Below are 22,333 nucleotides of genomic sequence, written 5' to 3' on the forward strand. Positions count from 1 at the left end.
TATCGTCAATGCCTACGTCACAGTGGTGGACAGATAAGGGCTGTGTTGGAAACACCGCGCGATCCAGATCAGGCACCACACAGAATAACCATTGTAAGTATGTTTATGTCGGTCACAAATTACATTGGATATATTTCATAGTGGAATTACAACAAACGTTTGGATTTTGTTGACGGTTTTATATCCACCAGTGACTAATTTGATATGAAACATAAAGATTAGTATTGTCAACTCTCTTTATTCCATTACTGAAGAGGCCACAGGCCTATAGTACAAAATATAAAACAATAATGGCATACAATCACAATGTTTGCAAACGTTATTTTCTATGTTCAAAAGCATGGTGGATATACATACCAAGTTTACGAATATAAGTTGTATTATTAGAGTTCATTATCAAAATTAAATTTAAACATGGTAGGATGTAAATAGTAATATTGTGGTAGATATTTTGTCCTTAAATCAGCATAGTAAGGACATACCAGCAAAAAGTGGAACTCATCTTCAATTACATTTAGTGCACAAAATTTGCACAATCTGTTTTCTCTTGGAATATTATAATATCTGCCCTTCTCGATCATAAGATCATGTGAAGAGCATCTAAATCTGGATAATGAAACGTGGAATTTTCTAAGATTAATATCGTGTAGGTATTTCTCTGTATGGTAAAAAGATTTAAAAGTACTGTAAAAAGTGGATTTGGGCGACTGTATTAAAGATGAGTTCCAGGTCTGAATGTACATATCTTTTAATCTTTGCGATAAAGCATTATAAAATGACTTTGGGCAGTAAATTTCTAACATTCGTTACCCAATTTGATTTTCCGTAGGTGTCAAACAAATACTTCATGTTATAACATTTCTTAGGAAATCTTGATGCAGGCATATTCAAGAGATATACCCAGTATTTGATAACCTTTATCTGTGCTTCTAGATGAAGTGGGAAGCGACCGCATTCACCATAGATCATCACATTTGGGGTATTTAATTTAACACCTAAGACTTTTTTACAGGCGTACAAGTGAACCTTTTCCAATGCTTCACCGAGAAAACCCCCAAACTTCTGCCCCATATAGCAAAATTGGTTTAATTTTTGTATCAAATATTTTGAAATATGTTTTGAAATTTACATTGCCCAATTTCTTTAAATTACTGTAAATGCCCATAAAAACCTTTCGTCCCTGTAAAGCAGCACTATTACCATGATGATACCATGACAACGTATTGGCAAATACCCCTAGATATTTATATCCTTTAACACCTTCTAAGTAGTCTCCGTTATAAAGCCATTTTTCTGATTTGGACAGTTTACCGCCATTCTTAAAGACAATAACCTTTGTTTTATTTGCATTTACATTAAGCTTAAATTCACGGCAATGGCTTTCCAGCAAGGTAATTTGTATTTGTAGATTAGTATTACAACAGTTGAAGTCGAAACACTTCACAAAAATAGTACTATCAGTTAATATCCCGAAAACTTTGCAAGACTGTACACAGCGATTCCATAACCGATTACACCCAAGTGCGAAGTTTGTTGCCTGAAGACAAAATATTAAAATGCATCCTCACTAAACAGTTATCCAAAAACGCGTATCTGTTCTAAACCAATATTAACTGAAAAAATTGAAGGGTAGTCGATGACGCAGCTTAAATTGGCGTGTGCAGTTCATATACCAAAAGCATATCTTGATGAACAGTGGTATATAATTACTTTGTAGACATGAGCTGGTTGGACTGGCGTCGGTTCAGACCCAGTCGAACTTGTCCACTTGATTTAGTGTATGTCTGTATAGCTTTAAACTTGGTGATAATACACATTTGGCGAGTAATAATTAATCTAAATCGATTATGAATTTCAAGTTTAAATGATAAAAAAGTTTTAAGTTCCGATCCACTGGAAAACAGGCTCCATGTGATGACTGTGCTGTCATTACTGACTTGTGACCTTGATCTTGTATCATGACCTTGAACGTAACGACAAAAGAGGATGGTAATACCTACACCAAACGTTACATGACCGGAAACAGTAATAGTAATAATTTGTGAATGAGTATAGTTTTACAACCAATAAGCTTATAGCATCACTCCAGCAATCTCACGGCGGGGAACACCAGTAATGTCGGTTCATGTGGGGAATCGAACCTGAATCTTCGGCGTGACGAGCGAACGCTTAACCACAAGGCTACCCAACCGACACGTTTCGGGTATGAAGAGGTACTCAGTATCTCATGTTTATAAGAGTCGACTGCGATAAGGAGTAGGTCAACTGTTTGTTAAATGTATGTTCATGCCTGTGACAGTCGACTGATGGAGTCGGATGGACAGGCTCGCTGTCCTAGCTGATGCTTGCCATCATACCTAAATGCGTAGATCGATGCTCATGATATTAGTCACTGGTTTGTCTGGTCCAGACTTGACAGCTTGCACACCACCGCCACATAGCAGGAATACGGCAGACTGTGTCATTAAACAAACAAAGCTTGCATGATCACGTGTCACCCTTCACCGATGACATGCTCGTTGGTCATGCTTTCTTCCGTGTCTGTTATCTCTGATCATGACTCGTCGATTTTCTGTCCAGGGCGATAATGCTGGATAACAACCCGTGAAGGTCCGGGTTAGAATGAACCTTCAGTAACCCATGCATGTCGTAAGAGGCGACTAACGGGATCGGGTGGTCAGGCTCGCTGGCTTGGATGACATGTCATCGGTTCCAAATTGCGCAGATCGATGCTTATGCTTTTGATCACTGGATTGTCTGGTCCAGACTCGATTATTTACAGACCGCCGCCATATAGCTGGAATATTGCTGGGTGCGGCGTAAATCTAAACTAGCTCACTCACTGGATAACACTGTTACGTTAAACATAAGTTACTCACTACAAAAAGCAACCCATATTGTCATCATGTATACATACGTTGCTGGACGCAAATGGGATCATTAATATCTTTTCGAAAATGTTAAATGATAGAAGCAGATAATTCAGTTTTGCAACAAGGGGAGAAACCCATGTTTGAAACGGTCATTTCAGCTATCATCACTCCCAATATCCCCACCACCCCAACCACCCACCCCGACCCACCACCCCTTTTAGGGGTGTAGCTCGGCCTCCTCTTAACAGGTACGGAATTTAATACCAGTGGCAATCTCCAGCTTGCTGGCAAAGTAAAGCAGATGGGTCTACCGGTATAGCAAGATGTATTTGGTATGGTTGGAAAGCTTGGAATCTCCAGTTTCCCAAAACCAATTGCAATGTTTCCAGACTTGAAAGTGTCAGGCAACTTGTCTTTTAACGTTAAGGACATTTCCATGGCAATCATGCTATTATTCAGAACATAACTGCTATATATACAAGGCACATAAAGAAACTGTGCATACAAAAATTGAAAATCTAAATTTATCAAACCTGTGTAGACAGATAAGGATTTAAACTGAGAGATTAGTGACATGTATCTAACATGCATGCACATGCCACGTTCCGTGACGTCAGTGGGTTCGTCCTTGAGACGTGCAATACGTTGTTGCACGTGCATTCCGGGGAAGAGAAACAGAGCAAATGAATGCCATACAATACTGTCACTTTGGAAGCTCAACCCCTGCCCTTGCGATCGTTCAAAAAATTAAACGGCTATTGAAACGCATAGCATGCCAAGGCTCACGTCTGCACAACGTCATGAGGCCACTGGGATGGTCCGTGGGGGAATGTCTCAACGACAAGTGGCTGCACATTTCCACTGCCACCGGAACACCATTTCTGCACTGGTGAGACGCTACCAGAACACAAATGACGTCATCGATCGGCCACGTTCTGGACGTCCACGTGTAACAACGCCAAGACAGGACAGATGGATAAGGGTGACACATCTTCGCCACAGGTTTCAGACTGCAGTGATGACTGCCCGAACCATCCCAGGACTTCGCCGTATCCACCCCAACACAGTTCGACAACGTTTACGTCATCACGGGATCAGACCACGACGTCCCGCCATACGGCCTATCCTGACACAACGTCATCGACAAGCTCGCCGAATGTGGTGCCGAAATCATGTCCGCAGACCCTTGTTTTGGTGGACAAATGTTGTTTTTTACAGATGAGTCCAGGTTTAACATTTCCCATAGTGATGGACGTCAACGTGCCTATAGACGCGTGGGAGAACGTTATGCACAGGCCTGTGTCTTGGAGAGGAATCGCTTTGGTGGTGGTTCCGTGATGATTTGGGGTGGAATAACAGCACGCCAAAGAACTCCTTTGGTGATTGTTCAGGGCAACTTAACTGGTGTGGGCTCATCCGCCAGATAACGTCCTTGACCTTGCAACAGAACTTGGCAGAATCTGGCGTGACATCCCACAAGCCTTCCTTGCACGTTTGATAGGCTCTATGCGTCGTCGATGCACTGCTGTTCTCAATGCCGATGGTGGACATACCCGTTATTTAGCTTGTGACATGGTCGTTTGACCCCTGTCCCGCTTGTGGACTCGTGACGTCATTGTGATTGACTTTTCAATTGAAATTCTCCCGACTTGTTATGGTCTCATGATCCCTCCATTAAAGTTTATATGTACCTTTGACATTGTTATCGTACATATCAACTGGGATAATATTTTGACAATGCACAGTTTCTTTATGTGCTAGAAAAGCTAGAAGGTCAAGGTCAAAGGTTGCGTTGCTAGTCATGCTTGAAATTCTATGCTTTACCTCGCATCTTTCTTAACTACTGAGTATGGTATAAGAACAGCACCATGTATCTAAGACACCTCACAGACTCAGCTTTCTCACAAAATACATTTGAGACCAGTAATTGTGGGACACGTGGGATTTAGGGCGTTTCCATGGTTACCATGCATTTTAGATTGTATCACAGAAATGTATTTAATTTATATCATGCATTATATACTGAACATCATTGAAAACGCACCACTTATAAAAGTTCAGATTATTAAAAGCATGTGTAAGGAATAGATATTTTTTGAGTTGATAATAACAGATGGACGACTGACAAAAACAACAACACAGAAAAGACGCTCATTCATTGAAATGTTCCACAGTCAGAAAGGATCACACACGTGGCGTCAAATCGAAAAGTCAATATCGCGTGTGACCGCCATTTGCATTGACACATGCAGTTCAACATTGAGTCAATAAGCGTCCGAATAGAGTTCTTGAGGATGACATTCCACTTCTGCAGTAGTCCAGCCACAAGTTCCCGGATGTTTTGCATCTGTTGTCGCCGCGAAAGACTTTGACCCATTTCGTCCAACATGTGCTCCATGGGGGATACATCTGGCGACTGTGCTGGCCAATGAATAACCTGGATGTGTTGCTGGGCCAGATACTGCATGGAAAGTCTTGTTGTGTGTGCCCGTGCGTTGTCCTGTTGAAAAGTATGGACATCTTGGTGGTGATTGAAGACAGATACGATGTGGTTCTGAAGAATCTGCTCACGGTAATAAAGGGCATTAACTCTCCCTTGACAGACATGAAGGCTGTCCTGTGATTGTAATTTATTCCACCCCAGACCATGATACTCCCACCACCCAAAGGTCTGTCTGAACCACACACTCATCAGCATAACGTTCACCACGTCTACGCCAAACACGTAATCGACCGTCATCATTACGTAGATGAAGACGTGACTCGTCAGTGACTACGACACCATGCCATTGTTGTAACCTTTACTGAAAATGCCTGCTTGCCCAATGTATACGCTCATTACGGTGTCTGTCAGTCAGAATTGGTCCAACGTAAGGACGTCGAGCATGGAGCCCTGTAGCGTGTAGACGGCGTCGCATGGAGTCAGCGCTGATGACCCCCACGTCAACCTTGAACTAGTGCAGCAGTCCTGGCAGTCGGCAGTGTTCAATCACTGATATGGACAAGGTCAATATGGCGATCCTGATGGAGCGTCGTAACACGTTGTTGCCAAGGTCATTATAGGTCACGGGTGCTGCATGTCTACTGATGTCGTCTATGAAGCCTAACGATGGTGGAGTGGCCAAGTCCAAGTTGTCGAGCAATATCCCTGCTGCTGGTGCCAACCTGAATCATGCCTAGTGCACGTTCTCTTTCGTGAGGTGTTAACCTCGGCATCTCTGTCCTCGTTTCACAATCGTTAGTGAAGCAATGAGAATCGGTTCTCATACACCTGCTTTTAATGTCACAGTCAGTATGATTTCAGAATGAAATTCGCGCTTTTTTTCATGGCGTGGCTGCATGTGGATGCATGTTGATAAAGAGCATTTTGGAATTCAAGACATGCCCTTCATTCATGTTGGACAGGAATTTGTTTCTGAAAAAGCATTTTTTTCAACTGGACATGCCCTTCGACTTCATGTTAGTTATATTCATTGATCTAGGCAATTGTCATGCATTTGAAATCCATCTTGATGAAAATATGGACAATTTTAGACTGGTGCGTTTTTCAATGATGTTCGGTATATCGTGCAGCTATATGGCGGCCAGGACTTTCAATGACAGTCTGTATGTGAATAAATCAAAGATCACATTTACATTTTGCTTTATGCATATGTTCAGTGATTGCTTGTTTAACATACAACTCAACTGTTTACAAACAGAGACATGAAAGTTGTTTAAAGCTCAAGGTCAAGTTGAAGGTCACATGAACATGCTTGATAATTTCAAAAACACTTCAAATTCATGAATTTTGTAGGAAATCCCAACAACAATTGCATATTTTCTTACTTATTGGGGTTTGTAAACACAATTATAAGACAAGTATGATCGGTTCAGATATCAGATTCTCTGCTTTATAAAATCCGATGTTACAATGATGAAAAGTGGTGTATAGTACGATCATGTTTGCTTCAGTAATCGACTATATTTCCGGGTTTACCATGGTATACTGGCTTCATTAAGTCTGAAGATTATATGAAGTAAATCTTGAATGTGTCGAAGTTTTGATAAAGGATTAGTTTAGTTTATTGTTTCATTTTCACGCTGACATTGTGAAATTCCAAATGATTTCAGAAAGTTGTGAAAATACAGAAAATAGGCAAATGTAAATAGACTTACATAATTATATATCGCATAGATATTTGTATAAACTAAACTGACGAGCAAAAGAAAGTACACAGGTTGTGTTTCTTTAATAAGATAAAAATAACAAAACCTATTGATGAAATGGAAAATTATGCTGAAGCACACTACAATACACGTGTTTTATCAGCAAAATGACATTGAAACAATAAACAGCGATGCAGTGATGACCACTGCAGACGGTTCCTACGTCTTGTTGGAAGGTCAAGGCCATTCCACGCAGCGGTCGGTAGGCCCGTACGGTTAAACAGCCGAATTATGGCTTGTCCTGTGCAACCCAATGTCCTTGCAATATGGCTATTGGAAGCACCCATTTGCCACATTCGTGTGGCCCGTTCTCGTTGCGCCGACGTCAATCTTGGCATTTTTCTCGTGGGATTTTTGTCAAGTGATTGTTCAGTCTTCAAGACAAACAGGTTTTATACCCTCTGTAAGAAAAGTGCTCGTGCGAAAATTCGTGCAAAACACGCACAGATGTTTTTGGTTGCATTTTGGCAAATGAAACATGATGGTTGCGTTCTATACTATCAGTGGTCTTCAATAATTTTACTAGTCAGAACGCAAATTTGGAATTGCAGCAACAATTACACCTGTGTACTTTCTTTTGCTCGTCAGTTTATATCCAAAGTTTGTTTCATCTTTATTCAGCTAAGGTCGGAACTTCACATCACAATATTCCATCTACCACCCACGATCTGAAAGTGTTTTCTATGTAGATGTAAGTATTATCTACGTAGATGATGAACATGTTTAGACTATAGCAGCAATGTGCTTCCATGGGTATTTGAGCAGGATCCGGGGCAGTATTCTGTCCCTAGCACCACACACTTCTCTGTCTGAGGGTGTTCTGTGAGAATGTATGTTCATGAATATCTAATGTCTGTCTCCATCTGTTTCTCCATTTCACATTAAGACTGTTCTTTCCAGAAGCACCCGTGAAGATTCGGGCTAGAATTGATCTTCAGCAACCCACGTTGTGCCGTAAGAGGCGACTAAGGGGATTGGGTGGTCAGGCTCGCTGACTTGGTTGATACATGTCATCGTATTTCAACTGCGTAGGCTGATGCTCATGCTGTTGATCACTGGATTGTCTGGTCCAGACTCGATTATTTACAGACCGCCGCCATATAGGTGGAAAACTGCTGAGTGCGGCGTTAAACAACAGCCAAAATAAACCAAATCTTTCCAGAAGCGTTTAAAAAGTATACTTATGTATATTTTATCACCGACAGTGCCGTTTTGAAGAAGAAGAAGAAGTTTATTCAGTATTTGAGGCCACATGGCCAAGAGTACAAACATATAAGAACAATATTGTGCGGATGGACAGACAAAAACAATGTAATTAGTTCATTTTCTTACAGGCAAGTTACGCTTTAGAAAAAATGCTATTGACTTCAATAGATGTGCATTTGTTGTTGTTAAAAGTTGTTTAAATTTTAATCTTGATGGAAACGTATGGTAATAACTAGGTAAGTACAGTTTTCTTTGTACAGAATAGAATGGACACACAAGTAAAAAATGAAATTCATCCTGTGTAACATTAAAATCACATTTGTCACATATCAATACATTGGAATTTATATTATTATTATAACGTTGTTGTTGAACATTTAACTAATGGCTTAAACAGCGGAATTTGCATAAAATGCGTATAAGGTCCTTGTTATGACAAAGTTCCAATATGTATTTTTCAGGTTCGAGGGCGGACTTGATTGCTCCATAGTCTTTTAGAAAAGATGATGTTATCCTAGAGTGCCAATTTTGAATTTCAATATCTTGACATCTTTGTCTAAATTCACTTATAAACGTTTCTATATTCCCACATTCCTGTGTAATCCAAACGTAAGAAAATCCAGTTCGGAATAAAAGTAGACGTAACCCAGTTGCAGCTGCCACTATCGTTTTGCAGCTTTAACATTTCATAACATGATTTGGGATGTCGATTATTGTCCATATGTAATATTCTGCACCAATATTTGATACATCTGCCGTAATATTTAACGCATAATTGGGTCCTGCCAATTTCACCAAGTACAGCATTGGAAGAAACATTTTTATTAACACACAGAAAACGTTTGAAAAAGAAACATTGGATTTTCTCAATGTGAGGACGATATGAATGCCCCCCAGATTTCACTACCGTACAATAATATTGGGGATATCTTACTATCAAATATTGCTGAAGCAACTTTCAAAGATATATGTGGAAGATCTTTAAACATTTTAAATATAGGGAACGAGGCTTTTTTGGCTTGAAGACTTAGTGTTTCACATGTCCTCGACCATATCAATTTTGTGGTAAAAAACAACACCTAGATATTTATAGTGTGATACAACATTCATTTGGTTTCCATTATAGAACCATTTTTCTGATTTCTTGATATATCCACCATTTCTAAATACTACTATACAAGATTTGTCAAGATTGACTTCTAAACCCCATTTTGAGCAAAAACGATACAATGTATCAAGTTTTCTTTGTAAACCAATAACAGTGTCATCAAGTAAGGTAACATCATCTGCAAAAAGCAGTAATAGAATATTATTTAAACCATTTTGGTGAGTTTATATAAAACTGTTTATGAACATTTGGGAGAGACGCAGTAGTATCTGACAAACACAACAGATAACCTATGGCTGGACGTAATCTGTGCCTCTGGAGTCTGTGCCCTTTATGGGCCTGGGACGGACACAGCTGGAGATAACCTACTTCAGGTCAACATAGGTTACCGTAGATCCTGTAATTATGTAGAAAATGAGTACCACTTTTTACTGATTTGTACTGTCTATGATGATCTACGTAAACGTTTTATCCCTGTCGGTGTTTTCACCCATCCAACCTTGCGTAAATTTAATCGACTGATGAGTAATGCTACTCCTCTTGTGTTAAGAAATCTTGCCATGTTCATCTTCTATGCTAACAATCGTCGTCGCTGCAGCTTGAAGGCTGCCAATGTATAACGTTGTACCATGGGCCGATGGCCTACATTTACATGAATAAAGACTAAAGTAATTGGAATAGACGGACTGGCGTCTTTATTACAGACACCATACAGTCGGTGCATACCGTTTCAAATTACCGTAAACATTTTTAGTTTCCATAACAATGGAACGTGTATTTTGATTAAAACATGCGTTTTTTTGCATTGAATGAATAGGTTCTAATCTGAAAACGTGACTCTCACTTTCCTCCCAACTGACACGTGTTGATGTAACTGGAAGACTGCTCCAACCCTCACTCACTCACTCGCGAGTCAATCACTACAGGCGTCATTTCAGGTCGGGCGTCTGTTTTGGGTTTTACGGTAGGTCAGTTTGAAATCTCGCTCACATGTACAGTGAGAATGTCGCCAGTCAGAGATACCCATCCTGCTGAAACCGGTTCATCCCTAATTAGAAACTTTCACGTAATTAAACAGATCGCATTAAAAAGTTACCTATGTTATGATAAACTGTAACTGACGTCCATGACCTGTAGTAATAACAAAGAGGGTCATGACCTGTAGTAATAATAATGCGCAGGCATGTATCTGTGACGGCCCGACTTACATGGGAGATAGATCCAGCGTGTTGTCTGTTTTAGTTGTGACATACGGTGTTTCTTAAACCTTCAGGTCAGCGTGAGGAATGGCGAGGTACAAACTCCTGATCAGGTCAGCTCGACAGGTCGTGCAGGTTACAGACACAGGTGCACGTGCACTATATGGCACGGACATGCAACACGTGGCGGTACTGGAAGGGGGCCATAGCATCGTGGTAGGGCTGTAAGTGTTCCAACTATTCACTCATATAGGTTCAGCTGTAATGCCAGATATGTTATAACATCACCGGATCTCCGATTCTTGGAACCAGAAATTACCGAATTTCTAGATGTTTTGTTTCCGGAAATGGGTGGGTGAAGCAGTCATAAAATACCTGCTTAGCTTTGCCAGGTGGAAATTTAGAGTTACTCCCCCTATACTGTGCAATCCGTCATCGACACTGCGCGAAACTCGACCGGTTTTATGCCCACATTGTTATCGGTGCATTCTGTACTATTTATTTAAGTACACTGTATGTTTTATACGACACTGATCATCAGCGACTTGCCAAAACCCTAAATGAATTTGTGGCATATTGGTAAAGAAATTAATGATTAGGTTTTAAAAGACAATAATTGGATTTTGGGGGGTACCAAAACTGTCAAGAGAATGAAGGTAACTTTCAGTTACTTATCACTTGAAAATGTTGATACCTACAATGGAAATCATTTTCGAAGGTGTATAATTCCTTTTCAGAACCCATCAAAGTAATCACAAATCAAAGCGTTATTGTTATAAAGTACATGCATATGTTCTATCAAATTAATGTCCGCTGTTTGATGCTTTAGTTAAACTAATTTTACGGATTTGAGATCTTGGGTTTTGAAAACAAAAACACATGGGAAAGAATAATAAACAGTTGCGGAGAGTACTCCCGTTTTCATCATGCTTGGGGAGCTTAGCAGAAAAAATATCTTCTGGATATATAAACGAGGATGGTTTTGTTTGGGTCCAAAGTCTTGCATACATGCCTAACTTGTCATATATTGTACTATCCATGATGTTTAGAGATGAAATCTTATTCGCTGTCGTTTTACGTAATATTCCAGGTTATACTTCAGTCAACTCAGATCAAAATATCACTTCCTGGTCAAAGTAGACGGTTTCTAGCACTGTCCTTGATGCTTATGCCCACATGTGAATTTCTTTCAAAAACATTTCTTATCATCTGCTGAATTAGGATGTAAAACTGGAGTAAGTTATCAAACTTAAGTGTTTCCAGTATCGGTGTACCGCTTCCCGTTTGAAACAGGATGACGGAACAACAGACCAATCCATGAGAGAATCTGTAAATTGTATTTTTCATAAATATATTTATTTATAAAAATATTGTTATTGTTGTTGTTGGTTTAGTTTGACATAATCAATTTGTGCAGTAACCGCACACCCAAGACTTACCAAAGACTTATTTGTGCTTTTTTCAGGGACGGTAAAATCCGCGACATTGGTCCCGACAGCGAGATACTAGACAGGTACAGGGAGGAGGATTTCACCACCATCATCAACGCTAGCCGGAGATGTGTGATGCCAGGTGACAAGTCGCAGTTGTGTTATGTGTTCGTTGTGGTGGTGTTACTGATAGAGTGAGTGAGTGAGTAAGTGAGTGAGGAGGGTTTTTGGAGCCGTTTTGAACAGCTTGTCAGTTACATCACGGCGTGATGCGGGAGAGAAGCCGGACATAAAGCTGATCATAGACGTTTTCTTCCTTGATGAGTGAGTGAGTGAATATGTCCTGTCTTGTAGTGTTTATGCCAAAGACACTGCGTTCAGTGTTATCCATGTCAAACACCAGGGCCCGAGAAGTCAGGTGTGTTTAAACTGTGATTAAATATACAACTTAAGCACAAAAATATTTAACTAGCGCAGAATTCAGGCTGACAAACCTTCTTGGTACGCTGTATTAGAGGATATTATTAACGTGGTAAACGTATTTTGTGCGCTAATACAAGGTTTAAAAAATTATAGATATGTCCTTTGTACATTCACGGTTCTTTATACATTTTACATTTTTTATATTATTTCAGTAATTTAACTTCAAATCACACCAATGTATCAATGTAAGACACTTCTTACGTGGTATTAGGGATTCAGGGATGAGCAATGCGACGGAGTGAAAGTTGCCTGGTACTCGGGGAGAGCGGAGTAAAACAACGTTTAACTTTCTGTACGATCTGACTGTACAACATATCTAATACTGATACAGCCTGCACACATGTAGACGGCGACTAAATCCACACGTGCGCCACGAGTTCTCGAGCTCGTGTTGAGGAGCGCTGAGATATTTCTTTCAGCTGTATAGAAGTTGTAGCATATGTGATATTTGGGATTAACACTTTCTCAGTATATTCCATATTCTAGTACTCTTTGTGGGTTGTGAACCATCCGGGATCCTAATCGCCAGTTCATCAGCGATCTAACGCACATGGCCGCTGACTTTGTGTGCTGGCGATTCTAAACGAGTGTGGATTCGAATCCCGAATCAGAAAAATTACTATAATCCGTAGGCCTACTTTATTAAGAAAGTGTAATCCCAAATATAACATGTTACATTTGACCACTATCTAAGTGGCATTTCATTCAGATGCAAGTCTATTAAATTATGGTAATTTTACAAACACGAAATAAATATATTTAATGTATTCTTTTTGCAATAACTTAGAACACTTCGAAAGCATAGCCGGTGTGGTGTATGGTAGCTAGTTTAGAATCTGCACGGAAGCACAAACAAACCATGGAGCGAGAAATAATTCAAGAAATATAAAGTTAAACGATGTTGGACTGGTTGGCAGAAGCTAAACCCGCAGAAGAAATAGCGACTGAAGATACCTACGTCGTACAGAATGAAAACCAAATACAATGTAGGACCAAATTTGAAAAAGAAAATTAATATTTAATATTTTCTCGTTTAGTAATCTTTATTTAGAGGGCGATGGGAAAGCCTAGTTACTATAGCGTTCGAAGTCGTGTGTGAAGCCCATTTTTGGTGTCCCTCTCCGAGATGTTGCTGGGATATTACCAAAAGCGGCGTAAAACCATACTCACTCACTCTTTATTTTGAAATCTCGTTTAAGAAACATGCTGTCTGGTTTAACGGAAAACTGTCTCATTTAAATGAGGTGCGCCTTTGTTTAAACTATATCGTTGTAACGACATACCCTTTCGTCTTAACGACTAGATTCAGTGTATGTAGTGTCTGTGTCCCCTCTGTTCCAGGTTTAGTGGACGCCCACACCCACCCTGTGTGGGCCGGGGACCGGGTGCATGAGTTCGCTATGAAGGTAACAATACGTATGTCTGTATGGTGGGTTGGACAGGGGGAGTGGCATTCACAGTTCAACAACTGGTCTCGTTTACAGCCAAACCTGTTCAATCAAGACCCCTTTAGACAGGACGTTAACTATTTCAGCGTCTACACTCCTTACCAATAACTCGCTACTCCGGGACCCGTGAAGATCCGGGGTAGAATTGATTTTCACTAACCCATGTTTGTCGTACGACTAACGGGATCGGGTGGTCAGGCTCGCTGACTTGGTTGACACGTGTCATCGTATCCCAAATGCGTAGATCGATGTTCATGCTGTTGATCACTGGATTGTCTGGTCCAGACTTGATTATTTACAGACAGCCGTCATATAGCTGGAATATTGCAGAGTGCGACCTAAAACTAAACTCACTCACCCACTCACTAATCCCGACCCCGCGTCTATACTCTCTAACCACTATTCGCTTATCCAGATATCTATTTATCCGGATGGCGTATGACAGGGGCGTTTTCAGTTGACAGAGTCAATATCCAGCTAGGGTCCATGCAGGTATCAAAAGTACTGTAAGTCCCCAAGGACCGTAGTATTTTGTATCGTCTATAGTGATTTAATTTTATGATAACGTACTAGTTTTACATTTTTATCTGTGATACTCTAGTTTTTTACTGTCTTTCGGTGACAGGTCTTTACGTTCTAAATTTATTGATTTTAATATTGATGTAAATTGAATTATTCTCGTCACGATATGGCTGAAATATTGCCGATGTGACGCTAAATATTAACTCACTCACTGACAGAGTCAATACTCACTACCCATGACTCGTTTATCCGGACATTTGTTAATGTGGACGATTTAATGGTAACGCTATAGTATGTGTTAACGAGTTTGTACTTTCAGCGATATTCACATCTGTATGTCGATTAAAAGTATCACATTTGTTTCTGCAAACTGAGATTTGTTCAAAAACTCAGTCTGTCTCGTCAACTAATGTCAAAGGTTGTTAAGCACAGATATAGTTATTCTTTAATTCTAACTCTATTTAGAAAAACTAACGATCGAGTAAAATCACAAATTCAACTCATCTGTGATGCTGGGGAAACGAGAGTTTGTAATTGTGTCAGGACACAAAAATCGCTTTATCAAAATTTAAAGATTTCATTAATGAGGGGAAGGCACTATATGTATTTATATTTTAAAAAACCAAGAGTTCAAGCATATGTACCCCAGAATAGTCGACTGATGTGATCCACTTGTCTGTTTCCATCTGTTTTTACAATGGCGGTCACTGATCAGTAACAGATTTAGAATGGTCAATTTCACATCTCACAAACTTGTCTTCGCCACCTGCTGATTGTGTTATTCTTCTCACCACTGTGTATTTTGATATGTTCATCAAGCTTATAAACAAGAAAACACAAAATAGCTTCTTTATCCGTGAATGCTTCATGGAAATGACACCACGTGGTGTTTGCTGGTGAAGCAGTCGGGCTGACAATATGAATATCACATTAAAATGTAATGAGTTTTATTGCGGTAATGACAGAGTGAGTGAGTGTTATGTGCCCTCCTCTTCCTCCTTCCGTGACCCTGGGTCAGTGGGGTAGCCTAGTGGTTAAAGCGTTCGCTTGTCACGCGTAAGACCCGGGTTCGATTCCCCATATGGGTACAATGAGTGAAGCCCAATTCTGGTGTTCCCAGCCGTGATATTGCTGGAATATTGCTAAAAGGGCGTAAAACTACACTAACTCACTCACTCCACCCTGGTAGATTTAGTGGGTTTTCGTACACCGGCGACAAGGATAAAACTGCCATTGTGTGTGTGTTATACAATACATATTATTGCCTTTGAACTGTTTAATGTTTTATGTAACCTATGGCATCACGAACAGAATAGGTATATATAATTAACATGCACACCTCTTAAAAATGTAAGTGCGTTTTCATATATACACCGATCCATCTCAGTCGTAACGAATGCGTCACGCCGTTCTGTGAAAATTCAAAGACTTGTTCCGCCTGTGCTAACGCTGCGTCACCTTTATGAATTCTCAGTTCCTCTTTCGATGAATATGTAATAAGCTGAGATTGCCCTTAGCTCGCTCGATGTCAGAAAAGAATAGGAGGGGTGTTTGGGGGATTTATTTTCCTGGCCCCGTTCAACAAAGCGAACTGAGCGCTAAGATGATCGTAAATTAAACTCCCATACTTTCATATATAGACTTACGACAGTCGTTGCGGTACGACAGCTTTGTGAAGTGGGGCCCTGTTTGTTTGTTTGTTTGTTTGTTTGTTTGTTTGTTTATAACTGAACGTTTATGTCATGTGTGTACAGTTGGCCGGGGCGTCCTACATGGACGTGCACAACGCCGGCGGTGGTATACACTACACCGTGGACCACACCCGGCGGGCAACGCAAGAGGAGCTACTGGAATCGTTCTGTGGTCGGCTCCGGGCCATGGTCCGGTTTGGTACCACGCTGGTTGAATGTAAAAGTGGATATGGTCTGGACACGGACAACGAATTGAAGATGTTGAGAGTGATAGACGAGGGAAGAAAGAGCGTCAGTATTGACGTGTCCAGTACATACTGTGGCGCACACGCTGTCCCGAAGTAAGACCATCTATATAGTCCCATAGTAAAACCTCACGCTGTCCCGAAGTAAGACCTTCTATATAGTATAAAGCGAAGTATGGTATCACGAAGAGATGAAGTAAAACCAGACGATGTGTATCTTCTTTGAGTGGATTAAGAAGCTGGTATGATGAGTGACCCTGACTGAGTTTGGTAAAACCTCCGCTTTAAGCATCTATATTCCAGCAACATCACGGCGGGGACACAGAAATGGTATCACACTTTGTAGAGAGTGGGGAAGTCGAACCCGGGTCTTCGGCGTGACGAGCCAACGCTTTGACCACTAGGCTACCCCACCGCCCCTGGTATGATGAACATGAACGGTGCTGCTTGATAACGGAGGTAGCATCTACACCTCAACGTCGCATCAATTGCGATAAAGAAGTTGTCTATCCATAAAAACATCGTTCCTGTAGACGATGTTTAGTTAAAGCAGACGTAGGAGAGACTCTCAAGTAAAAACAGACAATTTCTCAACTGAGCGGAGGAATTCTAAAATAGGCAAGCGATTTTCAACAATAGATACACCATGTTCTAAGGTGGGGCAGGTGTGTTCTGAAGTAAAAGAAAACTATCTTTCAAAGTGAACGCACGAACTGTAACAATTCAACAACTCCTTGGTTATTTGATGAATTACAATAGAACTACTTCGTAATCGGGCGCTTTAGGATCAGTCGTAGACTTTCCTTCTTTGTCCTTCAATCTTCGCTCTGCTGTCTTCCACCAGGTGCCCTCTGTTAACATGTATAAGTTAGTTCATCCCATGTTCGAAACTCTCTTAGCGCCAAGATAGTCGTAAGTTAAGGTTAATGTATGACACGTACTACTAAGAAAACTTCAAAAATAGGCCCAGACAATGTTATTGAATATATAGCTTTTGAAAGCTGCCCCCAAGTTGACGTTAAACGACAAATGTGACTGGGACACTGACAGTGGCATTCCAAATGGAGCTTTGAGATATTTCTCAGATATAACTCCTCTCTTTCTTAGAAATAATTTCATGTTTCAGACCAAGTACATATGTTGTGATCACCTTGAAAATTTTTTGGGTTTTTTTATTATCAGAGGTCGAACCGCGGCAGAGGCTACGGATGACGTCATCAAGAGGCAGCTCCCTGCCATACAGAAACTGATGACGTCAGGCGAGCTCCACGTAGACAACATCGACGTGTTCTGTGAGAAAGGGGTGTTTGACGTCACACAGTCACGTGATATACTCTTGGCGGGGAAAGCTGCGGGGTTACAGGTCAACTTCCATGGTGATGAGTTGCACTGTCTGAACTCCGCCGAGGTACGGAACTCTTCACATTGACCACTAGGTCACCAGCGTCATACTTTTGTCTTATAAGAGCGACTAACTTGGGGATTGTGTGGATACAATGGCTACTAGTTTGTTGGAGTGAGTGAGTGTGGTTTTGTCGCAGTCGCCAACAGTGTGGCACCGGGCGGGGATGTCGTCCACTGTATGCATGTGGGAAGGGAAGTTATGGTCTTCGATCATCATGCTAACATATTTCTCCTACCACTTATCAATGACGGTTTCCTGCATACCCATTCTGTGCCTGTAGAATTGGGGATTCGGTAAGTTAGGGGTTTGCCCACGTACCGGCATTTAGCAGAATTGAAACCTCTTACAAATACCGGGTGTAGGCAGTGTAGGAAAGATGCAGAAAATCTAGCCTGTCCACAGGACTGGCTGGTCAAATTTTTTACCAGTCCTGCCAAAATCTAGCCTGTCCTCCAAATATAAATAAAACATAAAAATATTCAAAAAGGTTATTATCATTATATATATGTCATTGGTTTGCTAAAACTGACCTGACATGAGGACGGACTAGATTTATTTTTAACCCGTCCTCCACAAAATTCACCCGTCTCGGACGTTGGGACGGGTTATCTTTCCTACACTGGTGTAGGCGTTGTGCAAAATAAATAGTCACCCGGAAGTCTAACAGATGGAATACGGTCAGCCCATCGTGTATCGTCAGGTAAGGCTTTCATCAAGGAAACCAATCACGTTCAACTGTGTTGTAGATGGGAGCTGATATCGGTGCCCTTGCCATCAGCCATCTTGAAGAGGTGTCACGTGACGGTATCAGTGCCATGGCAAGGAGTGGTACTGTGGCAGTTATTCTGCCTACGACGGCCTATATACTGCGGTTATCTCCCCCTCCCGTCCGTCAGATGATCACGGAAGGCGTGGCAGTTGCACTGGGGTCGGATTTCAACCCGAATGCATATTGCTTATCAATGGTAGGAACAGAAGCCCTCAGGTCACGCTTATAATGTAAAGCACGTGGACGGCATTCAGAGAAATTACTATTCGATCATTGGTTTGAAGAAGAGAATACCAAATGGTCATTTTATTGGTAGAACATTATATAATTTGACGAATTAGATGGTCATTTTACGACAGTCTACCAAACATGGAATGTGTGTGTTTATATTCTTCATTATAATAATGTAAACTATGGGAAAGATGAGTTGTCAGGTTGCGATGTTCGTGACAGCCGAGGAACATTTTAGATGTGGTTTAAATAAGGTAGCCAAGCCAGAGATTCGAACTGGCCTACAAGCCACAAGATTAGTTAATTAATCCTATAGTAAAATGCAATTTAATACTCCCATATAAGCATTATCATCTACCGCCATGACGTTGGTGTGAAGTATTGGAACCGTGTTTGTCCGAAAATCATTTCTACAGATTTAAGGCCCTGGGGTGAGGAAATGTTTTCTCGAAAAGTACTGAAATTACACGAATAAAAATTTGCCTTCTTGACTGAAAGACTCTGGACAAGATGGGACGGTCATGTTCCAGAATGTTACATTGTCAAAATTATCTAATTGATTTTTGTGTAAACCTGTTTCTGCATACTGTACTCTTGATTCAGCCTGATGTCAGGTTTTGTTTGTACTTACACTTACATTACAACCCGTGAAGGTCCGGGTTAGAATGAACCTTCAGTAACCCATGCTTGTCGTAAGAGGCGACTAACGGGATCGGGTGGTCAGGCTCGCTGGCTTGGTTGATACATGTCATCGGTTTCCAATTGCGCAGATCGATCGATGCTCATGCTGTTGATCACTGGATTGTCAGGTCCAGACTCGATTATTTACAGACCGCCGCCATATAGCTGGAATACTGCTGAATGCGGCGTAAAACTAAACTCACTCACTCACTCACTCACTTATATTACAGTAATGATTTTGTTCGTTCGTTTCTTGCAGCCGATGGTGATGCATCTTGCTTGTGTCAATCTGCGCATGTCCATGCCGGAAGTGCTATGCGCCAGTACAATCAACTCGGCCGCAGCTCTCGGCATGTCGTCCAGCCACGGTTCTATAGAAGTGGGGAAAGTGGCCAATCTTCTCGTCTTGGACGCACACAGGTACAGTGATGAACACTGGGTAACATAGCAGTCAGCAATAAACAAGATATGTCACGGCGGCCTGAAACAAATCCAGTTTCGTCGAAGTAAGGCCATGGTTGATACCACGAGCAACTAGGTACACGGACGTGGCACGATCAGTGTATTCTTCCAGATCTATTCTTTGGAATACTCTTTGGTTATCTACGAATAAGTACGTTTTGGCTCAATTACTAAACGTCCCCACCTTTATGAAATACAGTGGACCCTATTTCAGAAGAGAATTCAGCCAAACCTAAATGCACCAATTAACTTTTAATATTTAACTTTAAACATTAAACACAGCATGGAGAGAGAGAGAGAGAGAGAGAGAGAGAGAATTTCGCTCTCGAAAATTTTGCTATCAATTTTATCTTTCCGATTTGTTTTGATATATTTAATATTAAATGACACGGCGGTAAGATGCAATTTTTCATCCAATGACACTCTTGCAGCCTGTAAATAAGGTCCCTTCCACAAAGCAATCGTAGCGCTAAGATGTTCGTAACTCCCATACTTTAACATAGACTTACGACTGTCGTAGCGCTACGATCGCTTGGAGGAACGTTGGCTATCGTTGTGCTACGACTGTCGTAAGTTTATGTTACAGTATAGGAAGTACGACAGTCGTAGCGCTACGAAAGCTTTGTGAAACGGGGTCCAGTCTTTTTCTTAAGTGCCAAGAGTGAGTGAATGAGTGGGTTTAGTTTTACGCCGCTTTTAGCGGATTCCTTCAATATCAAGGCGATGGACGCCAGAAATGGGCTTCACACATTGTACCCATGTGGGGAATCGAACCCGGATTCGGCGTGACGAGCGAACGCTTAAACCACTAGGCTACCCCACCGCCACTAAAGAGCAATGAGAACAGTTACTCAGCCTGGCCGCTTCATGGGTTTGATAGTGACGTCATGGTTTACAGCTCTAGACTGCGACGTTTGTAATTGGTGATTCCGACATGTTGTATTCTTCCTTTTCAGGTGGGAACATCTGATCTACCAGTTTGGTTGTAGTGACGTCATTCAGCACGTCATCTGGCACGGTGACGTGGTCCACAGCAAGACAACATCCGCAACGTCATAATCCGCTACGTTTTGTTTGTTTGATGTATTGTTTGCCAAAGATTGGCTTGCTTGTTGACTTCTTACGGAACAGATTTTGAATGTTAATTTAACGTTACTTATATGCTTGACCTGTGTGAATCGCTGTGCAGAGTAGCTACCCTTGGGTTCGCCGAAAACCCATGATCTTAGGTTGGAATCCCAGTTACGTTTCAATGTTTGTCAGCTCCATACACATGGTCATGGGTTTCACAAAAGTGGTAAGAGACATGCATCTCTTCGGGCGTTTCTCCCACATTAAGCAGACCCCCCGTGATGTAACTGGAATACGGCGCTAAAACCAGCTCATTGACTCACTCCCTGTTCGTCCATGAGTAGTTTCATGTCATCAGTTTAACCGATGTTCCAATACCATAGTCCTTGAGAACAATACTTATTCTTTTGTGGCTTTGCCGAAAACGCAAAAATAAAAGTATCTTTATTTCTAATGCATCCTGTTGGATGTCCAACCCATTGTATGCGTTCAATAGTTTTAAGGGGGACCCGACAGCCGGCAGATAATTAAGACGCATCAGCTATTTGTAATCATTGGTGGGCAACTCTCTCATTTGTCAGTCTCTTTTGAAATCTGAAACATCAAAAAAGCAGCCAGACAATTTGAATCACTTTATGGCCGCTCGATGTCCAGTGATGACCACGGCGGAGATTATAAATCACGGGTATCGTCACCAGCATCGGTGCTGAGACTCCGTGAAGGGAGCACGTGCCACGGGCGTCCATAGTCGCCCAGATCTCGCGCCATCCATCACTCTTATCACCGTCGATCATAAACTACCTGTCGGCGGATATGTTCAACACTCAGAATGAAGGCTCGTGGTCTCATTTGTCCCCCCACGTGCACACAAGGCGGAGGCGACATGGGCAAATTAGATCTAATGATGTGTATCAATTCCGTCAATAAATCAGGCTCTATCTTGTTCTCACTCTTCTTCTTAAGACTCGGGGATAAGAGAGCATGTCATTTAAATTCCAAGAGGTCTTTGAAACATCAGCCTATTTCATTACCTTTTCTTTCTTTTTTGTTATGCAATGGGTTTTTCCTGGAGACTGGGACCATCTCAAATCCGTTTAGTTTCCCAAATGTACCAATATATATTATAAAATATATTCACTCGTTTGTGCCCGTGGATCCTGTGATCTATGACTGATTCTCATGTGGGAGATATACGTAGTCACATTTTCTTGTGTTTTCTTTCGATGATGTCAGAATTTCGTTTTGCATGGAATACGTAAGTTCCGCCAGGTAGCTTGAAGCTGGATTGCCATACAAGGCC

General features: G+C 41.2%; 1 protein-coding gene across 4 annotated transcripts; it reads left to right on the forward strand.

The window, feature by feature from the left end:
• Window positions 1-16: 16 nt before the first annotated feature.
• Window positions 17-21,978, forward strand: LOC124253275 (probable imidazolonepropionase). Of its 4 annotated transcripts, none has more exons than XM_046687015.1 (11): window positions 21-93; window positions 7,704-7,773; window positions 10,214-10,360; window positions 10,670-10,819; window positions 12,061-12,167; window positions 13,850-13,914; window positions 16,233-16,510; window positions 17,597-17,822; window positions 18,566-18,784; window positions 19,760-19,920; window positions 20,919-21,978. In XM_046687015.1, exons 4-11 carry the CDS (start codon window positions 10,683-10,685, stop codon window positions 21,019-21,021), a joined length of 1,296 nt encoding a protein of 431 aa, XP_046542971.1. In that variant the 5' UTR covers window positions 21-93; window positions 7,704-7,773; window positions 10,214-10,360; window positions 10,670-10,682; the 3' UTR covers window positions 21,022-21,978. The 4 variants fall into 4 exon arrangements, with proteins under 4 accessions (XP_046542974.1, XP_046542971.1, XP_046542973.1 ...); XM_046687017.1 differs by having other exon boundaries at window positions 10,335-10,360; XM_046687016.1 differs by lacking the exon at window positions 10,214-10,360.
• The last annotated feature ends 355 nt before the right edge of the window (window positions 21,979-22,333 follow it).

Source organism: Haliotis rubra, unplaced genomic scaffold (assembly GCF_003918875.1).
Source record: "Haliotis rubra isolate DU_JTF1 unplaced genomic scaffold, ASM391887v1 Scf537, whole genome shotgun sequence".
Classification (NCBI taxonomy): domain Eukaryota; kingdom Metazoa; phylum Mollusca; class Gastropoda; order Lepetellida; family Haliotidae; genus Haliotis; species Haliotis rubra.